Genomic DNA, 18,671 nt, shown 5'->3' on the forward strand with positions numbered 1-18,671 from the left:
GCCTTTTCCTCCTTTCACTCAGTTAGCTTTTTGTGCTGCGGGCACAAGAGGGACCATCTCAGGCGTTGAGTAATCGCGCTTTCACCCACTTGGTAGATTCTCTAAAACAAACCCCACTATTACACTAATACAAGAGGCATAATCTGGTATGTTATTAAAGATATATTAGGATTCAAGAATAATTAATTCAGCTAATCAGGACTACCTGTGAAACGCACCAGAGCTAACACTACACTTTTTTCTTCTCCCCTTCATCTAGAAGCACCTCCCTCAGGCCGTATAGGAATTGAAGTCCACGTGTTTACCTTATGAAGTTAGCACCTGCTCTTTGTCTCCCCCCGTCCCCCCGTCCCCCCGTCCCCCCCGTCCCCCCCCACACACACACACACACACACACACACACACACAACTCCCCCTACCCTCCTTTATGCCGCAAATCTAAAATCTCACCAAACCACATTTTTGCGTTGAGTTGTCTCTTCGAGGAGCCCACCGTCATTCCTGCTGACCTGCCCGGACACGCACCCAGCTGGGCCCGGCCTCCCCGCTAATCCCGGGCCCTTTGTTGACGGCCAGACAAAGAGCCTTAAGTCCCAGAACCTGCAGCTGCCAGAAGACCTGTCCTGCTGGAGCACGCCGAAGAGGAAGTCTGGACACACACACACATGCAGGCGAACACACACACACACACACACACACACACACACACACACACACACACACACACACACACACACACACACACACACACACACACACACACACACACACACACACACACACACGTACAGTGTGTACACGTAAAGACACGCAATGCAGAAAAAATAGAACAACTGTACCCCTAACCCTTACCCCCCCCTCCCCCCGCCCACCAAATTGGTGTGTTTAATCATGTGGTTGTGGCTGAAGACTCTGTGCTAGTCTCAATATTATAACTCTATGATATTTTTTTATGTCTAGATTTCAGCCATCCAACCTTTAAATGACTGGCTTTATATGTGTGTGTGTGTGTGTGGCATGTGGGTGTATGTGTATGTGTGTTTGTGTGTGTGGCATGCACGTGGTTGTATGTATGAATGTTAGTGTGTGTGTGAGTGGCATGCATGTGTGTGTGTTTCATGCATGTGGGTGTATGTGCGTGTGTGTGTGCGTGAGTGGCATACATGCGGGTGTGTTTGTGTTTGTGTGTGTTGTGTGTAGCATGCTGGTAGATGTATGTGTATGCGTGTGTGTATGCATGTGTGTGTGTGATTGGCATGCATGTGGGTGTGTGTATGTGGTATGCATGCCTGTGTATGTGTCTGTGTGGCATGCATGTGATTGTATGTGTGTGTGTATGTGTTTGGCATGCTTGTGTTTGTGTGTGGGTGGCCTACATGTGGGTGCATGTGCATTTCTTTGCGCATGTGTGTGTGCATGTGTGTGTGCATGTGTGTGTGCTTGGTCAGTGACTGTAGTAGGCATAATCCTTGTGTCTTATTTAAGTGTTTTCATTAGTAATCCCAGCCTATTTTTCATCATCAACGATATTGACGACATGAATAATAATAAAATAATAATTAATTTGAGCAGATTAATAAAGGGGTTGCTAAGATTCAATCTTTTTTATTCAATCAAGACTTCATAAAAAGTAAATGCAAAATAGACCGTTTTTATAAAGGCGGTGGCCTACAAAAGCTAAAACATCAGCGGCATTATGCTCTGAAGTGTCTTACACCGTTCGCTTTGCGGCAGCAGAGCTTACAAGTAGGTGTGCTACCGTCAAAGCGGTGCGGGTGAATCGTTATCTTATTAACGAGTTCGAGTTCCAAGGTTTTCTAAGGCATTGCCAACAGATGGCTCATCCCTTAGAATGTGTTTTATGAAGGCATCGATCGAAAAAAAAAAAAAAAAAAACGAATTAATTTTATACAAGCGCTTCAAATCGCTTCGCTGCAGTAGTACAGTTTTTTGAACGAATTCACGTCTCTTAATATCAGTTGTGATGCGAGGACGATCAGGATCATCGTCATCAGACACCATACTGCCCTGATTAATCAATAGCGCGCGGAAGGAACCACCATCAACCTCAGCCCCTCCATCCCGTTGGCTGCACTCTTCTCGCATCAGCACCACCCCTTTACTCCACCAGTGCGCTGGCATCTCCCCCAGGAGCGCTGGGAGTGACGCAGAACCGAGCGGAAAGCTGCACCGCGCCTTGAGGGAAGAAGAAGCACTGAGAAGCAGGTGATGCGATCAAAAACAACCGGACCAGAGTAGCCCTATATCTGGGGACGGTGGCTGTAGAGAGGTGCTGATCCCCGATGCGTGGCCTGTTCGGGCAGAGGACGAGTGACAGCAGAGCCTACAAGGGTGTGAATCTCCTCCTAAGCGTCCTGATAGCGCAGTAGCACTCCTCCGTTCACACCGGATTGGGGACGTGTTCTGAGGTTGGTCTTCCACGGCGACAATTAGCGCTTCTGTGCTCTGTGATCCACCCATATGTTGCATTGCAGTCTGTTTGATAAAGGGAATGTGTTTAGGATAGCGATGTGTGTAATATCAAAATAATTGCCTTTAAAAAAATAAGTTGAAATGCATTTTGCTTGAGTTCCTGTTTGGCCTCATCAGTCACGACATGCTTAGAAACTACAGTAGTCTGATAACGAGGGTTTGCCCCTAATTTACACCACTCTGTCTGTTCCTGAGGGCTACATTGAACAGTTGGTCTACAGATGGGAAAGTAGATATTTCCGTGAAACAAGTTGGAATTCATTATCCGGTGGTCAGGATCTCGGCTTTCTGCAGCTTCTCATCCTGCAGCTTCTCCTCCTCCTCCGGCGATATTAAACCTACACCATGAACTACCTGCGTCGACGCCTCTCGGACAGCAATTTTATCTCCAATTTGCCTAATGGCTACATGACGGACCTCCAACGCCCTGAGCCGGCTCAGCCCCCGAGCCCCGCAGTGTCGCCGGGCCCCCCGGAGCAGCGCCGCCAGTCCACCAGCCAGCAGCAGCCGTCTGGAGGTGGAGCCGCTGCCGCTGCAGCCGGTGGCGGTGGTGGTGGAGGTGGTGGAGGAGCCGGGTTCTTCTCGTCCTTATCCAACGCTGTGAAGCAAACCACCGCCGCAGCAGCTGCGACACTCACCGAGGCAGCGGACAGAGCCGGGGTGTCGAGCAGTGCTAAGATACTGCTGGTGATCGACGACCAGCAGACGGACTGGTGAGGAGAACCTTCCTGGTATAATGACCTATAGCGTCGCTCCAGAAGGTCGTATGATTAACCTAGTTCCGTCCCTGTAATGTGTGTGGATGACGTTCCCCCTGTGGGGCTGAGATGAGGTGAGGATAAGACTTATCTGCCATGCAGCAGAGGTTTAGGGAGAAGCCATTTTACAGCCTAACCTTTTTACAACGATGCATTATCAATAAGTAATAATGCTGATTCATTAGCCTGTACATTAGACCATTAAGGCCTTTAACATTTAGGACATCCAGTCTCTATTGGCTAAAGAGAAATGAGAACAAGAAGTGATATGATATTTTATGATACAATTAATTAGCTTATTTGTAATTATTGTAAACAACACAATACAGTACACCTACTATGACATGCATCAATTCCCTCAGTTAATTCTCCACATAGTCTAAGGTGCAGTAAGTGGGGAAGTCGTTAAAATCTAAATGTTTTAAGGGAGCCCTTAAGTCATTATGTCCCAACATGTAACCTCTGGTTGCCGTCTGGGTTGTGGTTCTTCTGCAGGGCGAAGGTCTTCAGAGGGAGGAAGGTCCATGGGGAGTTTGACATCAAGGTGGAACAGGTGGGTGGCCTCATGAACCTCGTTTCCCTCCTCCGTGACTTGGCACACAAACACACCTGAACACCAGGCTCAGAGCTTCAGAGAGATCAACAGTGAGGAGACATGAGGAACCGGGTTAGGATTGATCTGGGATGCAGCAGTCCTAGTGTATCACAGCAGAACTTCAGGGGGGAAGACGGCGCCATAAACCATCCAATACAAGGGGCGGAGTCACGCCTTGTTTCCTGGTTGTAGAGATTTTCTACCGGAGGAAAACTTCCTTGCCAGCCCGCACAGTATTGATGATGTTGAGGCCAGGCCAGAGATGTGTTTACAGTTCATTCCTGATGGCCGAGTCTGTGTCAAACGAGTCAAACCGATCCCTGCCAGCAGTGACAGGATTAGTGGAAACAAATATGAAGCGAAAGGAAGTGAAACCTGTCCTGTTCACCCAGGTCTTACCTGGTCTGCCAGCACACGTTAGATATTAACGTCTGACTTGTTAAACAAGGTAAGGCTGGCTATTCCACTAGTAGAGCATTAACACTGCAGGGTTAAGGGTTTGAGGGCGGCCCATGTAACATCTTTCACTAAATACCCACGTTCCTGTAAGACGTTTTGGATGTAAGTCCACCAGGCTGCATATTATTAAAACATTTGCTATGCAGTTTACAATTAGCAATTCAGATGTTTTAAGCGGTAATACTCCGCAAGCCTTTGTGGTAAATTGTTAACCAAAGCACCCTTTGGAGCTGCAGTATAATGAGAAGCACTATGCTCAGCGAAGAGCTTCATGCTTCAGCTAACAAGCTGCAGGTCAAGATCCTTTCACTTTGAGGTCCTCCAGCGTTTTCCACAGGCTATTTTTATCCCCTTCTTTCTGGGGTTTCGATAACTTATCATTACTTGAGGTGCCTGGTTGCCAGGCACCCTTCTCCAGGGATGGATGTGATTGCTGCGTGCACGAAGCTGAGGGGGAGGGGGGGTTGGACCAGAGATGGTCGTTGACCTTCTTGCCCTCTCACTTCCAGGCTGATTTCTCAGAGATCAACCTGGTGGCCCACTCCACGGGCTCCTACAGCGTGGACATCGACGCCATCAGAAACGGCCATAAAGTCACTAAGTAGGTGTCCTCTGGAATGAACTATTAATGGAGTGGCTCTCCTGAATGTGGTCATAGTGTTTCACTGATGGCCTCCCCTCCCCTGGGGCCCCAGGTCCTTCAAGCCAGACTTCGTCCTGGTCAGAGAGCATGCCTTCAGCATGGCCAGGCACGGCGACCACCGCAGCATCGTCATCGGGCTGCAGTACGCTGGGGTCCAGAGTGTCAACTCTCTACACTCGGTCTACAACTTCTGTGATAAACCATGGGTGGTACGTACCTGGGACACCGCAGTAGCCCCCACTTTGTGCTATTCTTCATATATTGACTGTAGGAAACAGACAGGGATTTACGTTTGGTTGCGTTTGTCCCTCTCAGTTCGCCCAGATGACCCGACTGTCAAAGACGCTGGGCCCAGAAGAGTTCCCGCTGATAGAGCAGGTTTACTACCCCAACCACAAGGAGATGGTGGGTAGTCTGGCCATCTGCTCTCTCTCTCTCTCTCTCTCTCTCTCTCTCTCTCTCTCTCTCTCTCTCTCTCTCTCTCTCTCTCTCTCTCTCTCTCACCCACAGCAGCTGAGGCCCTCTCTTCGTCTCTCACTGCGGTGCCTGATTTGTTTTTGGAAGCTGGAGCAAGCGTAGCGACAGGGTCTTGATTTTCCAGGTCACTGTCATTATGCTGCACTGCAGAGACATCTGTCAGTCTATCTGTCTGTCTCTCTATCTATCTATCTGTCTGTTTGTCTATCTATCTATCTATCTATCTATCTATCTATCTATCTATCTATCTATCTATCTATCTATCTATCTATCTATCTATCTATCTATCTATCTATCTATCTATCTATCTATCTATCTATCTATCTATCTATCTATCTATCTATCTATCTATCTATCTATCTATCTATCTATCTATCTATCTATCTATCTATCTATCTATCTATCTATCTATCTATCTATCTATCTATCTATCTATCTATCTATCTATCTATCTATCTATCTATCTATCTATCTATCTATCTATCTATCTATCTATCTATCTATCTATCTATCTATCTATCTATCTATCTATCTATCTATCTATCTATCTATCTATCTATCTAACCATTTATCCATCGATCCATCCATCAATATCCACCCATCTAACAGTCTATCTACCTGTCCGTCTGTCTAGTCAGTCTGCCTGTAAACATTGTTTGAACAATGAGCAGTAATTTAAATTCTTTATCAAATATGTTGGATTGAAAGACCCTACACGGTTGATTGGACCGTTATAAAAGACTTTTGTTGGTTACAGCTCACTTCCTCCGTCTTCCCCGTGGTGATCAAGATGGGTCACGCTCATTCTGGGATGGGCAAGGTAAGGCCACTATTGTATTTACGCCTGGATTACAAGCCTGTGCATGCCATTGATATATTCTTCTTACTGGAGGAAAACCTCTGGCCTGCCCACTCAGGTCAAAGTGGACAACCAGTACGACTTCCAAGATATTGCCAGTGTTGTCGCTCTGACCAAGACCTACGCCACTTCCGAGCCTTTCATTGATGCTAAGTACGACGTCCGCATCCAGAAGATTGGAAACAATTACAAGGCTTACATGTGAGTCAACATTTAGCGTTCCCTTCCTCCAAAATGTCAAGGTGCTGTGGGTAAGATTAGACAGTTGCAAAGAGAGACATCAAACGAGGCGAGACGAGAAAAATACGAAGCAGCTCCACTCCGTGCTCCCAGTTTGGCGCCAGTCGCAGATAGAAACGTCAGCAACACGTCAGCAACACGTTAGCAACACGCCAACAACACGCCCACTCGCATGTTGTGAAGTCTCTGTCTCTCCGATTCTCTTTACACTCGACTTTACACTAGGGGCCTGGGCGGGTAAACCCCGGGTAACCTCTGAGTTTTATCCGTGGAAGGTCAGGCTTACAGTGCATCTGGGAAAGGGCCATCGAAGTAAGTATTTCATTCATGCACTTGTGGTTAACAGGCAAGATGGATTCTCTCCGCACGATCCAATCAGGACTTATGTTCCATAATGGATCTGGTCAGAATTGACACGGCTAGTAGTCTGATATCTAAAACGGCTCATGCAGAAGGAAACAGTATTCACAGTGCATTTCCTTCACTAATATCTGTCGGGTCAATGCGACTTCTAAGCTATTGATACTCTCACAATAATAACCTCCTAAATCCTGCCTACAGCACCTTAAATTCAACATTCAACAGCTTCATCTGCACAATGATATTGACAAAGTTATTGATGCAGAAATAATGGTTTGTTTTATGATAGGAGGACTTCAATATCTGGCAACTGGAAGACCAACACAGGCTCCTCGATGCTGGAGCAGGTGGCCATGTCAGACAAGTAAGGCCCGAATCGGCAGCACCGGCTCTCAGAGCCAACGTCAGATTTCTGATGGTTCTCCAGTGTTCTGGTTCCATCTGTTCACCCTGCCGTTCCAGGTACCGCATGTGGGTTGATTCCTGCTCCGAAGTCTTCGGAGGGCTGGACATATGTGCGGTAGAGGCTCTGCACGGCAAAGACGGCAAGGACTACATCATAGAGGTACCAGACCGCAGCCTGTGGTGTCCGTGACAACGAGGAGCGTGTTCTCGTTCTTCAGAGCAGAACAATGAGCGTGTTCTCGTTCTTCAGAGCAGAACGAGGAGCCGGTTCTCGTTCAGAGATCAGAACGAGGAGTGGGTTCTCGTTCCTCAGAGCAGAACGAGGAGCGGGTTCTCGTTCAGAGATCAGAACGGGGAGCGGGTTCTCGTTCCTCAGAGCAGAACGTGGAGCGGGTTCTCGTTCCTCAGAGCAGAACGAGGAGCGGGTCGACTCAATTTGCATTCAATTTGAAGAAAATAAATGCTAACATGCTAACAAAACCATTAGAATGTTGCTTGCTGAAATCCAACATGCCAACACAGTGTTTTTTTTTTCTTTAAGCCACTGCAGTTCTTCCCCAGTCCACAGCTGATGTGTGAACCAGAATACTGTTCTGCTGTGGTTGACGGTGGTCTAACTCAGGGGTACTTTGCTAGCTGGGCTCGAGCAGGACACCATGCTAGGTTGCTATGGCAGCTGGCCTTTGAAAGATCGCCACTCGTGCAAATCGAGGGTCTGGGAGTAGCAGTGGTACTCGGGAGGGCGTCTACTTGCTCATCACATGAGGGCGGGGCTAATCCCGTCTCTCCCGGTCAGGTGGACGACTGCTCCGTGCCGCTGATCGGAGACCAGCAGGACGAGGACCGCGTCCACATCGCTGAGCTGGTGGTTACCAGGATGAACCAGACCGTCCCGCGCTCCGCCTCCCCCTCGGCGGTCCGCTCCGCAGCTGGCCAGCCCCCTCAGGTGCTCAGACCACGCAGTGTTTCAGACTCACTGACTGCCACACACCCAGCCGTCTGGCCGGCCTCCACGACGAGGAGGCCCACGGCGGAACGGAAATAGAACAGAGCTGATATGCATTTCATTAATAGAACAGTTCTCCTTTGTTCTGTTCTCCTCATGGTTATTATTACATCATCTGTTAAGGAAAGTTCTGCCCTGAAGTGTATAAAACATTTTCCGTCCAATCGGACAAATCATTAAATCTAATAGCCTGGGTTAGATGGTACTCTGTGGTATTGATGGCGGGCTGTCGGGGTGTTTCATGCAGAAGACGGTGTCCCCCCTGGCCGACTCCCAGACCAGGGTACCCCAGGCCCAGCAGCGCCCCCCCACGCAGGGTAAGTTGGCCGCTGCAGCCCCCCTGCCAGCACAACCCTGAGACTGTGGTTCAGCCGTTGAACTGCAGTGCATTAACGTTTATAGCACCGACCCCTTACGACCTTGTTATGTTGTCAGTATTCGTCTGTGCGGTTAATCAGATATTATCTACAATTATTATGTGTTAGTATATATGTATATATACTGTATATTTACTGTAACAATATTGTAATACAACTCTCTATTTTACGATAATTTTGGAACATGTTGCCATGGCGAAGCTCAGAGGTGCTTTCGTTCAGACTCATGTCTACACACCTACACATACACATATGTATTTATAAAACAAAGTAGTAAAGACTATATTAAGTACATGTCCCACGACTAATATTGGGTCTGTTTCAGTGGCGGCTGGTGCTAAAAAATGTTGGTGGTGCGCAGTAATAGACAGGGGTCCGGGGGTCCCTCCCCCAGAATTTTTTTAATTTGGTAGATTTGATTTCCTGTATTCTGGTGCATTTTGACCCATTGTTGTTATTCTCATATTGAGACAAATCATGATCACTGTCCTATAGCGTCCATTTTTTGTGAGTCTCAATGTCTCACAAAAATATGCAAAAATATAAAATATGGACGCTACAAAAATATCTATGCTAAAGGCCGAAAGACTAAATTAATATGTAACTTACTTGCTCCTTTTAAGTATAACATTGCTTGTTGAGTGAAATTCCTCCACTGAAATGGGTGGAAAATGCTTACAACTCTCTGCTATTTAGCGATCTATCTCTTCTCTAAATGTAAGAAGAGAAAGTTGAGAAAGCTGCTGAGGAAGGTAGCCTATTTGATTGATTCGCTGAATTGTTCAATCATGTGGTGATAACAAAAAAGGTAAGCGAAACCATTGGCCTGGGGCGCACACTGGTACGATCCGAGGACGAAATTTTTTGCGCAGATGAAAAGCTGTCTCTGCATGATAGAGAGCAAACAGTTTGTGAGCTTACTTTGACTTCAATGTGGCCGGCGCCCCTGACTTGGAGGAGGGCTTTATTTCGAATGACCAATAACTAGCCTAGCCCAAATCATTGACGTTCAGACGCATTTAAATGGTTGCTGGCAGTGGCAAGTACGATCTATCACACAATTAAACGAGGATAAACGTTATTTATTTTTGTTGATTTATTTCGTATTTATAATAGTTGATTCATAGTTGGCCGATATATTCAAGTGAATATTTCACGGAGGGGCGGCGCCCTAGCGCCCCCTATTGACCCACCGCCACTGGACTCTGTTCCATACCAATGTTAAGGGAAACAACACAAGTTTTTCCTGACTATGACACAAATTTGAAAGGGAAACTGAAATGAATAGTCATTTATACCGAAGCTGAGTGACTGATTGCTTAGTAATAACTCATACCATAGGGTGCTTCTCCCTGTCTGCAAATTAGATTGGTTTGATTTAAAAGTGTTGTTGCCAATTCACTTAACTTAACACAAAACTGAGACGGTGCAGACATGTGTGAGGACTCTGTGGGTGTTGTGCTCTAGGTGGGCCCCAGCAGGGCCCCTCTCAGCAGCGGCCCCAGCCTCAGGGCCAGCCCCCTGCTGCCCAACCGGGGCCCAGCCCCACGGCCGCCAGCGACCCCGCCAGCCATCCACAGCCCTCTAAACCCGGCCAGGGGCCCGGGGCCACTCAGCGGCCGGCTCCGGCGGCCGGCCAGGGTCAGAGACCCCCCTCTGGCCAGGGCTCACCCCAGCGGAGCCCCAGTCAGGTGCAGAGGCAGCAGTCCGCCTCCGCGCAGCAGAAGCCCGGAGGCCCTGGCCAGAAGCCCCCGGGGGGCCAGCAGAAGCCCCCGCAGCAGAGGCCCAGCCAGCCCCCCAGGCAGATGTCCCAGGGCGGCGGCTCCCCGCAGCAGAGGCCTTCCGGGCCGCAGGGCCGCCCCGGGGGGGCCCCGACCACCCAGCAGCCCCGACCGGCGGGCCAGGGAGGGCCGGGCGCCAGACCCCCGCTGCAGCAGAAGCCCCAGCCCCCCCAGAAGCCCCGCCTGGATGAGGCGTCTGCGGGCGGCGCTCCAGCACTAAAGTGAGTAGACGTGTGTGTGCACTCTGCAGCTCGCCGTAGCCTCGGAAACGCTCCCTAAGTGCTAACAAGGATGAAAGGAAGGTCTTTCATCCTCTGCCTGCTTCCAGAGCTGCATGCCGGGACACATCCCTACTCCTAGATCAAATCCCCGCCCTAGTGCGCATGCAGCCTGCGTGTTTCTGCAGCTCACCTCTGCTGCAGCGCTTGCACAAGACAACGTTTATTTCCAGATAGCGCGTCACTTTCATAGCAGCCGCATCACGCGGGCGTGTTTTCCCTCCTCATCCACCCATTCTGGCACTGGATGCAGATTACCTTGGAAAGGTCGGATCAGGGGGAATTTCAGGCTCAGACCACAGTGCTGTTAAAATAGTACATGACTGCTCCTTAACCTTGTTTTGAAAACAAAGTATGTGAAGGTGTGTGGATGAATACAGGTATGTCCACTGTTTAGGAAACTCCCGGGACAACCAGAAAATATGAAAGAAAAATAGGATTCTTACTTCAAATCATTAACATCTATGAAATATCGAAAAAACGTTGAACTTTAAACCTGCAGTCACTTAAGGTTTTTGATTTAATTAAGTTAGTATTATGCTTTGTTATTTTGATGATGTGACTCATCATTATTTAAAAACATACTAGTGCACTTGAGAAATAATAGTCCTCTCAAAATCGATTCAGCAAATCATGAACTGATTCAGTTGCTACTCCCTTATTCAAATTGAAGAAAAGATGGATAGCATGCGAATTCAACCAACATGTTAACAATGCAATAACATTGTAGTAAATTTGCTGAAATAAGACAAGCCACCACAGTGTTTCTGTTACTTTAAGCCACTGCAGTTTTTTTCCCATTCCACAGCTCCTGTGTAAACCAGAATATTGTTCTGCTGTGGCTGGCGGTGGTCTCACACGGGGGGATTCGGCTAGCTTGGCTCAAGTGGGACACCATGCTAGGTTGCTATGGCAGTTGGTCTCTGAAAGAGCCCCACTCGGGCAGATCGAGTGGCTGGCAGTAGCAGTGGTACTCGGGACAGAGTACGCACAAATAATCCAGAAATATCTCCCTTCTGGGACCACATGTGAACTACAAGTACGGTTTATATAGGTTACTTTGAATTCCTGTCTAAATAGTAGACATCTTCTGCTGCTCAACGGCTAATATATTCTTGATGCAAACCGTCAAATAAACAAATGAAAACAAATTTGGAAAAAAATGAAATAGAATTGTGGAAACACAATGCAATACTATAACAGCAATATAAATAAATAAATATCACATTGTCCACTTAATAAAAATGCAATTAATGCAAACATACATAAATCATTAACCTAATCCTAGTGGATTCTGCTCTTTGGATGTCTTGGCATTGTCCTCAAACATGAGTCATCATTACATTCTTCTCATGCAAGTCTCCTTTCCCGCATACGATGAGCTCATCGTACACAAACACATGACAGGAAGTGCACCCCTAACGTCACCGTAGCGACACGCCTTGCCCTCATCCTGCCCTCCTGCCCTCATGTTGACCATCTATATGGGTTTGCTGCATGACTTAAAAGCCTCTTCCTCCCCTCTACCGACACTCCTCTTCACTCCTCCTCCTCTCCTCCTCCTTCTCCCCCCCCTCCTCCTCCTCCTCCTCCTCCTCCTCCTTCTCCTCCTCATCTCCGCTCCTTCCCCTCCTCCTCCTCCTCCTCCTCCTCCTCCTCCTCCTCCTCCTCCAACTCCTCCTCCTCCTCCCCCTCCTTTCATAGCAAGTCCCAGTCTCTTACCAATGCCTTCAACCTTCCAGAAACACCGGAGACGTGGGCCAGCCTTAGCCGGGACCAGCTGAAGGCTGAGGCCGTACGCAACCTCGCAAATCTTTTGCTAGTCTGTTCTCCAGCGGGGTGAGCGTCAAATGCCCCCAGTGCAACTGACAATAACATGGATTTACAGGACGGAGGAACCTCTACTCCTTCCCTTCATCCCAGCCCCCAAATCAAACAAGGACCAACAACATGTCACCTAATAATGGTTCTCTCACACTGAGGCCAACGTGAACCCTAAAACACCCACTGCCGCAATAGGTTAAACAGCAAAACACAAGGATAGTTAATCGATGTAGACTTAGTCTGAAACATTCCTTGACCCACTGAAGGCGCAGATGCCTGGGTGATCCAATGACTCATGTACTCACACTCATTGGCTGTGTGTTCCTGCTTGCACTTGTAGAAGATCTGCTTCCATTATGCGTACCCACACACACACACACACACACACACACACACACACACACACACACACACACACACACACACACACACACACACACACACACACACACACACACACACACACACACACACACACACACACGTACACACAAACACACACACACTCTTAATCACTTACACACCTCCGTTCACACAGACACACACACACTCTTAATCACTTACACACCTCTGTTCACACAGACACCGATTATTTCGCAGACACAGACAGGCACTCTCATAAACATTCACACATACACACGCGCACACACACACACACACACACACACACACACACACACACACACACACACACACACACACACACACACACACACACACACACACACACACACACACACACACACACACACACACACACACACACACACACAATTTTTCTTTGTCTCAAATTCACACTCATGCACACACATGCAAGCACACCTATGTACAGACACACCTTACAATCCCAAATCAAGGGTTTCTTCTTGTTTGTTGGTGGCATGGCGTGAAATATGATCTTTTAAATCAGTCAACAAATCATGGGCTGCCTAATCAAATCAACCCAGCTGTAAACTAGATTGTTTGGTGTAGGTGACCGCTAGACATCTTATTTCTGAGCTGTATTCCAATCATGTCTGTGTTTTAGCTGCATGTCAACATGGAGGTATTTGATCCCCAACCCCCAGTAGTATTGGCTCTTCTTTGTAACAGTGTCGTCAATCGTAGCTCAAGTAGTTAGCATCGTAGCCTTATTTGGTGTTGTGGGAATGTCGTCGCTGCCATTTTGTTCTCTCTCCTTATTTCTCTCACAAACCCTTCACCTTAATAGCATGCCTTGTGAGCACAAGAGTACAATCAGTCAAATGGCGAGATCTCAGGGTTGCCCAGTTTGATTGTGACGATCGTGCTAGGGTGAGGGCCTTCCATTGTGATTTTGTGCGATTGGTGTTGATGTCCTAATGGTGCTGAAGGAAATGCATGGTATTCTGTTTTTGTTTTTTGTTTGTTTATGAGCTTGAATGTATTAAGCACTATTGGACTTTTTTGCCCTCATTATACAACAGAATTATACTTGAATTCAATGACGCTGACTGATGTATAGACTTTTTCAGGTTTGTTTGATCGCCAGAGGAAAGGACAGTGGTGATCCGTGCACAGGCTTTCAGGCTGAATGGAAGGGATCAAATATACTAGAATACCTAAGGGCACAGCAATCTAACTACCATGTAATAGGTGGTCAGTGACATATGAAATAGAATTATGCTATAGATAAAAAATATTCATGGTCGACGATTTATATTATTTCAATCATACTCTAATAGTTAATCTCTCTTTTGAGTTAATGCAGAACTAACCGTAAATCGATGGAAATTTTCACTAATGCTGCTGATGCATATTAACAACAGTAACTTTCAGTGGGGATTTCTGTTGTCCTTTTAAGATCTATTTCAAATCCAACATACTCAACCTTGTATCTGTACTAACAAAAACACAATTTAGGGTCTGAAAGAATATCTAAGGCATAGCATGAAATCGGTCCTTACGCGTTTAGCCAGGAGTGTGCTTCAGTCCACTGAGCCAAGGACTTGTGTTTATAAACATGATGGGTGGGGGTCCACGTCTGCAGTAGATGTAACACTGATGGGTGGGGGTCCACCCCTAACGTAGGTCTAATACTGATGAGTGGGGCCCACATCTGACATAGGTCTTATACTGATGAGTTGGGGTCCCACCCCTGACGTAGGTGTAATACTGATGGGTGGGGGTCCACCCCTGACGTAGGTGTAATACTGATGGGTGAGGGTCCACCCCTGACGTAGGTGTAATACTGATGGGTGGGGGTCCACCCCTGACGTAGGTGTAATACTGATGGTTGGGGGTCCACTCCTGACGTAGGTCTAATACTGATAGGTGGGGGTCCACCCCTGACGTAGGTCTAATACTGATAGGTGGGGGTCCACCCCTGACGTAGGTGTAATACTGATGGGTGGGGGTCCACCCCTTATGTAGATGTAATACTGATGGGTGGGGGTCCCACCCCTGACCTTAGGTGTGTAATACTGATGTGCACTTATGTGATCCTAATGTCATTTCTGTGACATCTACACTTTGATAAACCCTGTTGGACTATTGTCCACCCGTCCTGCATCCTTCTGGGATCTTTTATCCTTTGTTTTCGTCGTCCCCTGATAAACTGTCTTCCATTGAGAGAAGCCCCCCCCCCCCCCACCTGTTCGAATACACTTAGGCAATATCCTCCAGAAAAGGACGCAATACCTTAACATGAAGCACTGAGTTCCTTCCTGACCCTTTGCACCCCCTACCGCAGGCTTTGTGTGTATCAACGCATTCATGTAGCCACAGTGACCCCTTGTGATCAGTGGTGTGTAAAACGTGTGGATGTGCTGTCTTGTAACTTGTGGAAACAGAAAAAACAAGTTGATTTGCTGCTCCGGCCTTTGACCCAAACGGCCCCCTTTACCCTCTGCTGCTAGGTGAGTTGCTTTTCAATGATTTTGTGTACTCAAGGGTGGAGTCAACTGTTTTGATGCATTTGTTCTTAATCTATGAAGTGATGTACTTTTTTAATCCTTAATTTATTTATTTCCATGTTGTCACATTTCGGGGCCGACAGCTGCTTATGTCTGGCTCGTAGGTATGTGCGTTGACTACATTTATCCTCGCCTGGTAACCAAACTTATTCGCGAGCTCATGGTTGATTTGCTCCGGCATGTGCGATGTGCATTTTTGAATTGTCAGGCTGCATAAATCCTGTGTGGCGCCATTTTCTTTCATTTAGAAATGTGTATTCTTTCGGCCAGTGACTCAGTAGGTAAGTCATTGTTATATTTTTCATGGCATAGCTCACTGCCAAAGACAGAACCAGCCTTGAAGCCTGGTCCCTCGCACACCCAGTGTGTAATTTGTGACGAATGGCTTGAAACGGGAGGGCCTCTCTGAGGGTGTCACGGCATACACATCGATTTCGAAGTCCCGCAGACTAGAGTTGTCATGGCAAAATGGTCGCCATCAGTTTTTATTTATTTCATGTTTCAACTATTTGTAGTGGATATATTTTAACTGTAAATGTATACTTCTTATTTTATTTGCTGGAGTGATTTTAACCGTTTTTCTAAAGCCCACTATGATAGTTGGAAATATCTTGTCTGTTGAACTATCAATCAGTCAGTGAATGCCTGCCAGATGTGTAAAAAAAGATATGAAAAATGCAAATTAATATAAGAAGACGCAAAATTGTAAATCATGGTGGAGTATTGAAGTATGTGTGTGGAAAAAAATGTTAAATCTATTATATGTTATATGCAATGTAGCTCTATGATGTGAATTATGTTATCAAAACATGCATATATTCAATAAAGTCTGTGACTAACAATGACTAAGCTTTTTACTTTCATTATTTTAAGATTTTTGTTATTATAGTTTTAACCTTTGTTCTTGAATGGAGCAATCATCGTTAATTCTAAAATAAATATATTTGTGATATTTTAAAGTAAATGTCTTCATTTTAAACTATCTGCATTAATATATACAATAATATACAATGTTTATGTATGCTAGGCAAATGTGACCACAAGGTGGTGTGCACTTGCGCTCTGACCACTATCAGTCTTATAATCGAATCTCTTATAAGGTCTCACATTTGTGTTTATAGTAGGCCTATATATTGCATATAATTGAATATATAGTACGTGCTACATTCTGTATTTCCAAATGCCTGACCCATTCAGCCAATCAGAAGACTACTCAAAAAGTAAATAATACAACATATAAATATAATTCATACAAATCTTTGTGTAAATGTTAGGGTTTGATTCTAAGGATAATCCTGCCTGCTTGCAGTTAACAGTTTCACAAGACCAAGATGTAGCAAGCCACCAAGTGTGTCTGGATACACAAAAACATCACTGTGAATAATCCTACTTTGGCCTGAACAAAACTAAGACAATTGCCACACACAAAGAGGTTTATCTTGGATGCGTAACCCCATCTCTATCGAAGAATACTTGGATTCATGGTTGAGACGCAGTGAACCTTTTGCAGATCTGAATGCAGACAGCTGCAGCTGGCGGAGGACAATGGGTCTAAGTCGTACCCGGCGATAACTGCGGCCATCATTGAACCGAACACATTTCAACGAGGATATCTCAATTGTACTTTCAATCTCTGTCTCAAAAACGACACGACTCCTCATGACTCCTCCTGACTCCACGTTCATTGTAAAACGTTGAGAAAGCGCTGACAGAGACTTGAATTACTGGATCAATATCTATGACCTCTCACAGTTTTCATTGCAGTTGCAAATTGCAAAATGTATGGAATGTGCATCAAATTTGCAGGCAGGATATCATGTAGTTTACACCCTACTAACTAAGCATGAAAGGTCAGGGAGCCTGCCTGCCTTATCTCCTGATGCACTTTATAAACCTCCCAAAGTCAGGTCTCCCTCAGAAAAGCAATAAATGATCTCACAATAAACTGTGTGCGCACCCTCTCAGATAAACCTCTCGATAAAGGTATTTCTTAATTCGTAAGACTTTAAATTTAGCAATTGGAGACTTCAGTTGAGTAGATATCTTAAGTTCCGAGGACAGCACAAGGTGTATGGATTGAAAAGTGGGTTGGTATGAAAAACTGAAGACTACACATGGAGGAAAACAAAGCCATAGCCTGGTACAGCTTAGCTTACCCACACACACCCATGGACACTCTAACATCTCCATTCTTCCTTCATTCTGGTGTTCTTGATCATGATGGGGCAGCACGGACCGAGCAATAGGAGAGCTTCACTGTCCAGATCCTGTTCTTTTTATGGGCAGAGGGAAACGATGTGTGGGCGGAGCCTAACCGACCTGCTGGCAGAGCTGGGATATTTCTAGATCTGACCCATTTAAAAAAAAGAAAAATCCCTCAGAAGCCGAACGCACAGGTGCAGCCTGGTGGCTGTTAATAGCTTAACAGAATGTGCAATTACTAAGATTATGATGCTGTCAAAGAACACAGTGCACAACGTGCCACTACTCATTACGTGTAGGCTGTAGTTTAATTGGCTGACATACACAACTGCCCTAACACAACAGACATCATAAAAGGTGATGCATATGTAAGCATTACCAATCATTCCTATTTATTTATCAACAAAAAAATAATAAAGATGCTTGCGTGTGTATGGGAGGGGCAAAAAAGAGGGAGAGAAGGGGAGGCCAAAGCTGATGCACGACTCTGTTGCACTATTCAGCAATTACATAATAGCCTTTGAATGTGAAACAGTGGACTGGCTGTTATCAGCTATTATGGGAACTCACGCCTTCCACCAGGGGCCCAGCCAGCGTGCGGTCAGGACGAGATCCTATTGTCCGCCTCGGAAGCAGGGGGCGTTTGATTCAACATTTCTACAAAAGACACAGAAAAGACAGAAAAGACAACTACATGTGCTTAGCGTGTAGCAGGACGAAGTGGTTCCAGTCCTCCGCTCCCCTCCATGCCACAGCGCTGTGTAAAGTGTGTGTTTGCAGGGCATTAGACTAATGAACGATTCCTTTGCCCCAACTGGCTGGAGACAGCGGATGAGCGACTAGTGTGGAGCAGAGATTTAATTAAAGTCCACCATGGGACGCCTGACTGTGACCCGGGGGACCGGGGACCAGGGAGGGTGTGTTTGTTTGCGGTTGTGAATAATATCTACACTCTTCCGCCATTGACCTACATGGGCTGGG

The 18,671-nt window shown here is 46.4% G+C and overlaps 1 protein-coding gene across 1 annotated transcript; it reads left to right on the forward strand.

The window, feature by feature from the left end:
* Nucleotides 1-2,707: 2,707 nt before the first annotated feature.
* Nucleotides 2,708-12,600, forward strand: LOC130384881 (synapsin-1-like). The gene is given in 14 exon segments (XM_056593277.1): nucleotides 2,708-3,206; nucleotides 3,747-3,804; nucleotides 4,815-4,906; nucleotides 5,001-5,157; nucleotides 5,264-5,353; nucleotides 6,183-6,245; nucleotides 6,343-6,485; nucleotides 7,174-7,248; nucleotides 7,347-7,449; nucleotides 8,086-8,235; nucleotides 8,543-8,612; nucleotides 10,140-10,674; nucleotides 12,436-12,533; nucleotides 12,536-12,600. Coding segments are annotated over 14 exon segments (2,067 nt in total). The 5' UTR covers nucleotides 2,708-2,838.
* Nucleotides 12,601-18,671: the final 6,071 nt, after the last annotated feature.

The sequence above is a fragment of the Gadus chalcogrammus genome, chromosome 6, assembly GCF_026213295.1.
Source record: "Gadus chalcogrammus isolate NIFS_2021 chromosome 6, NIFS_Gcha_1.0, whole genome shotgun sequence".
In the NCBI taxonomy this organism is placed as follows: Eukaryota; Metazoa; Chordata; class Actinopteri; order Gadiformes; family Gadidae; genus Gadus; species Gadus chalcogrammus.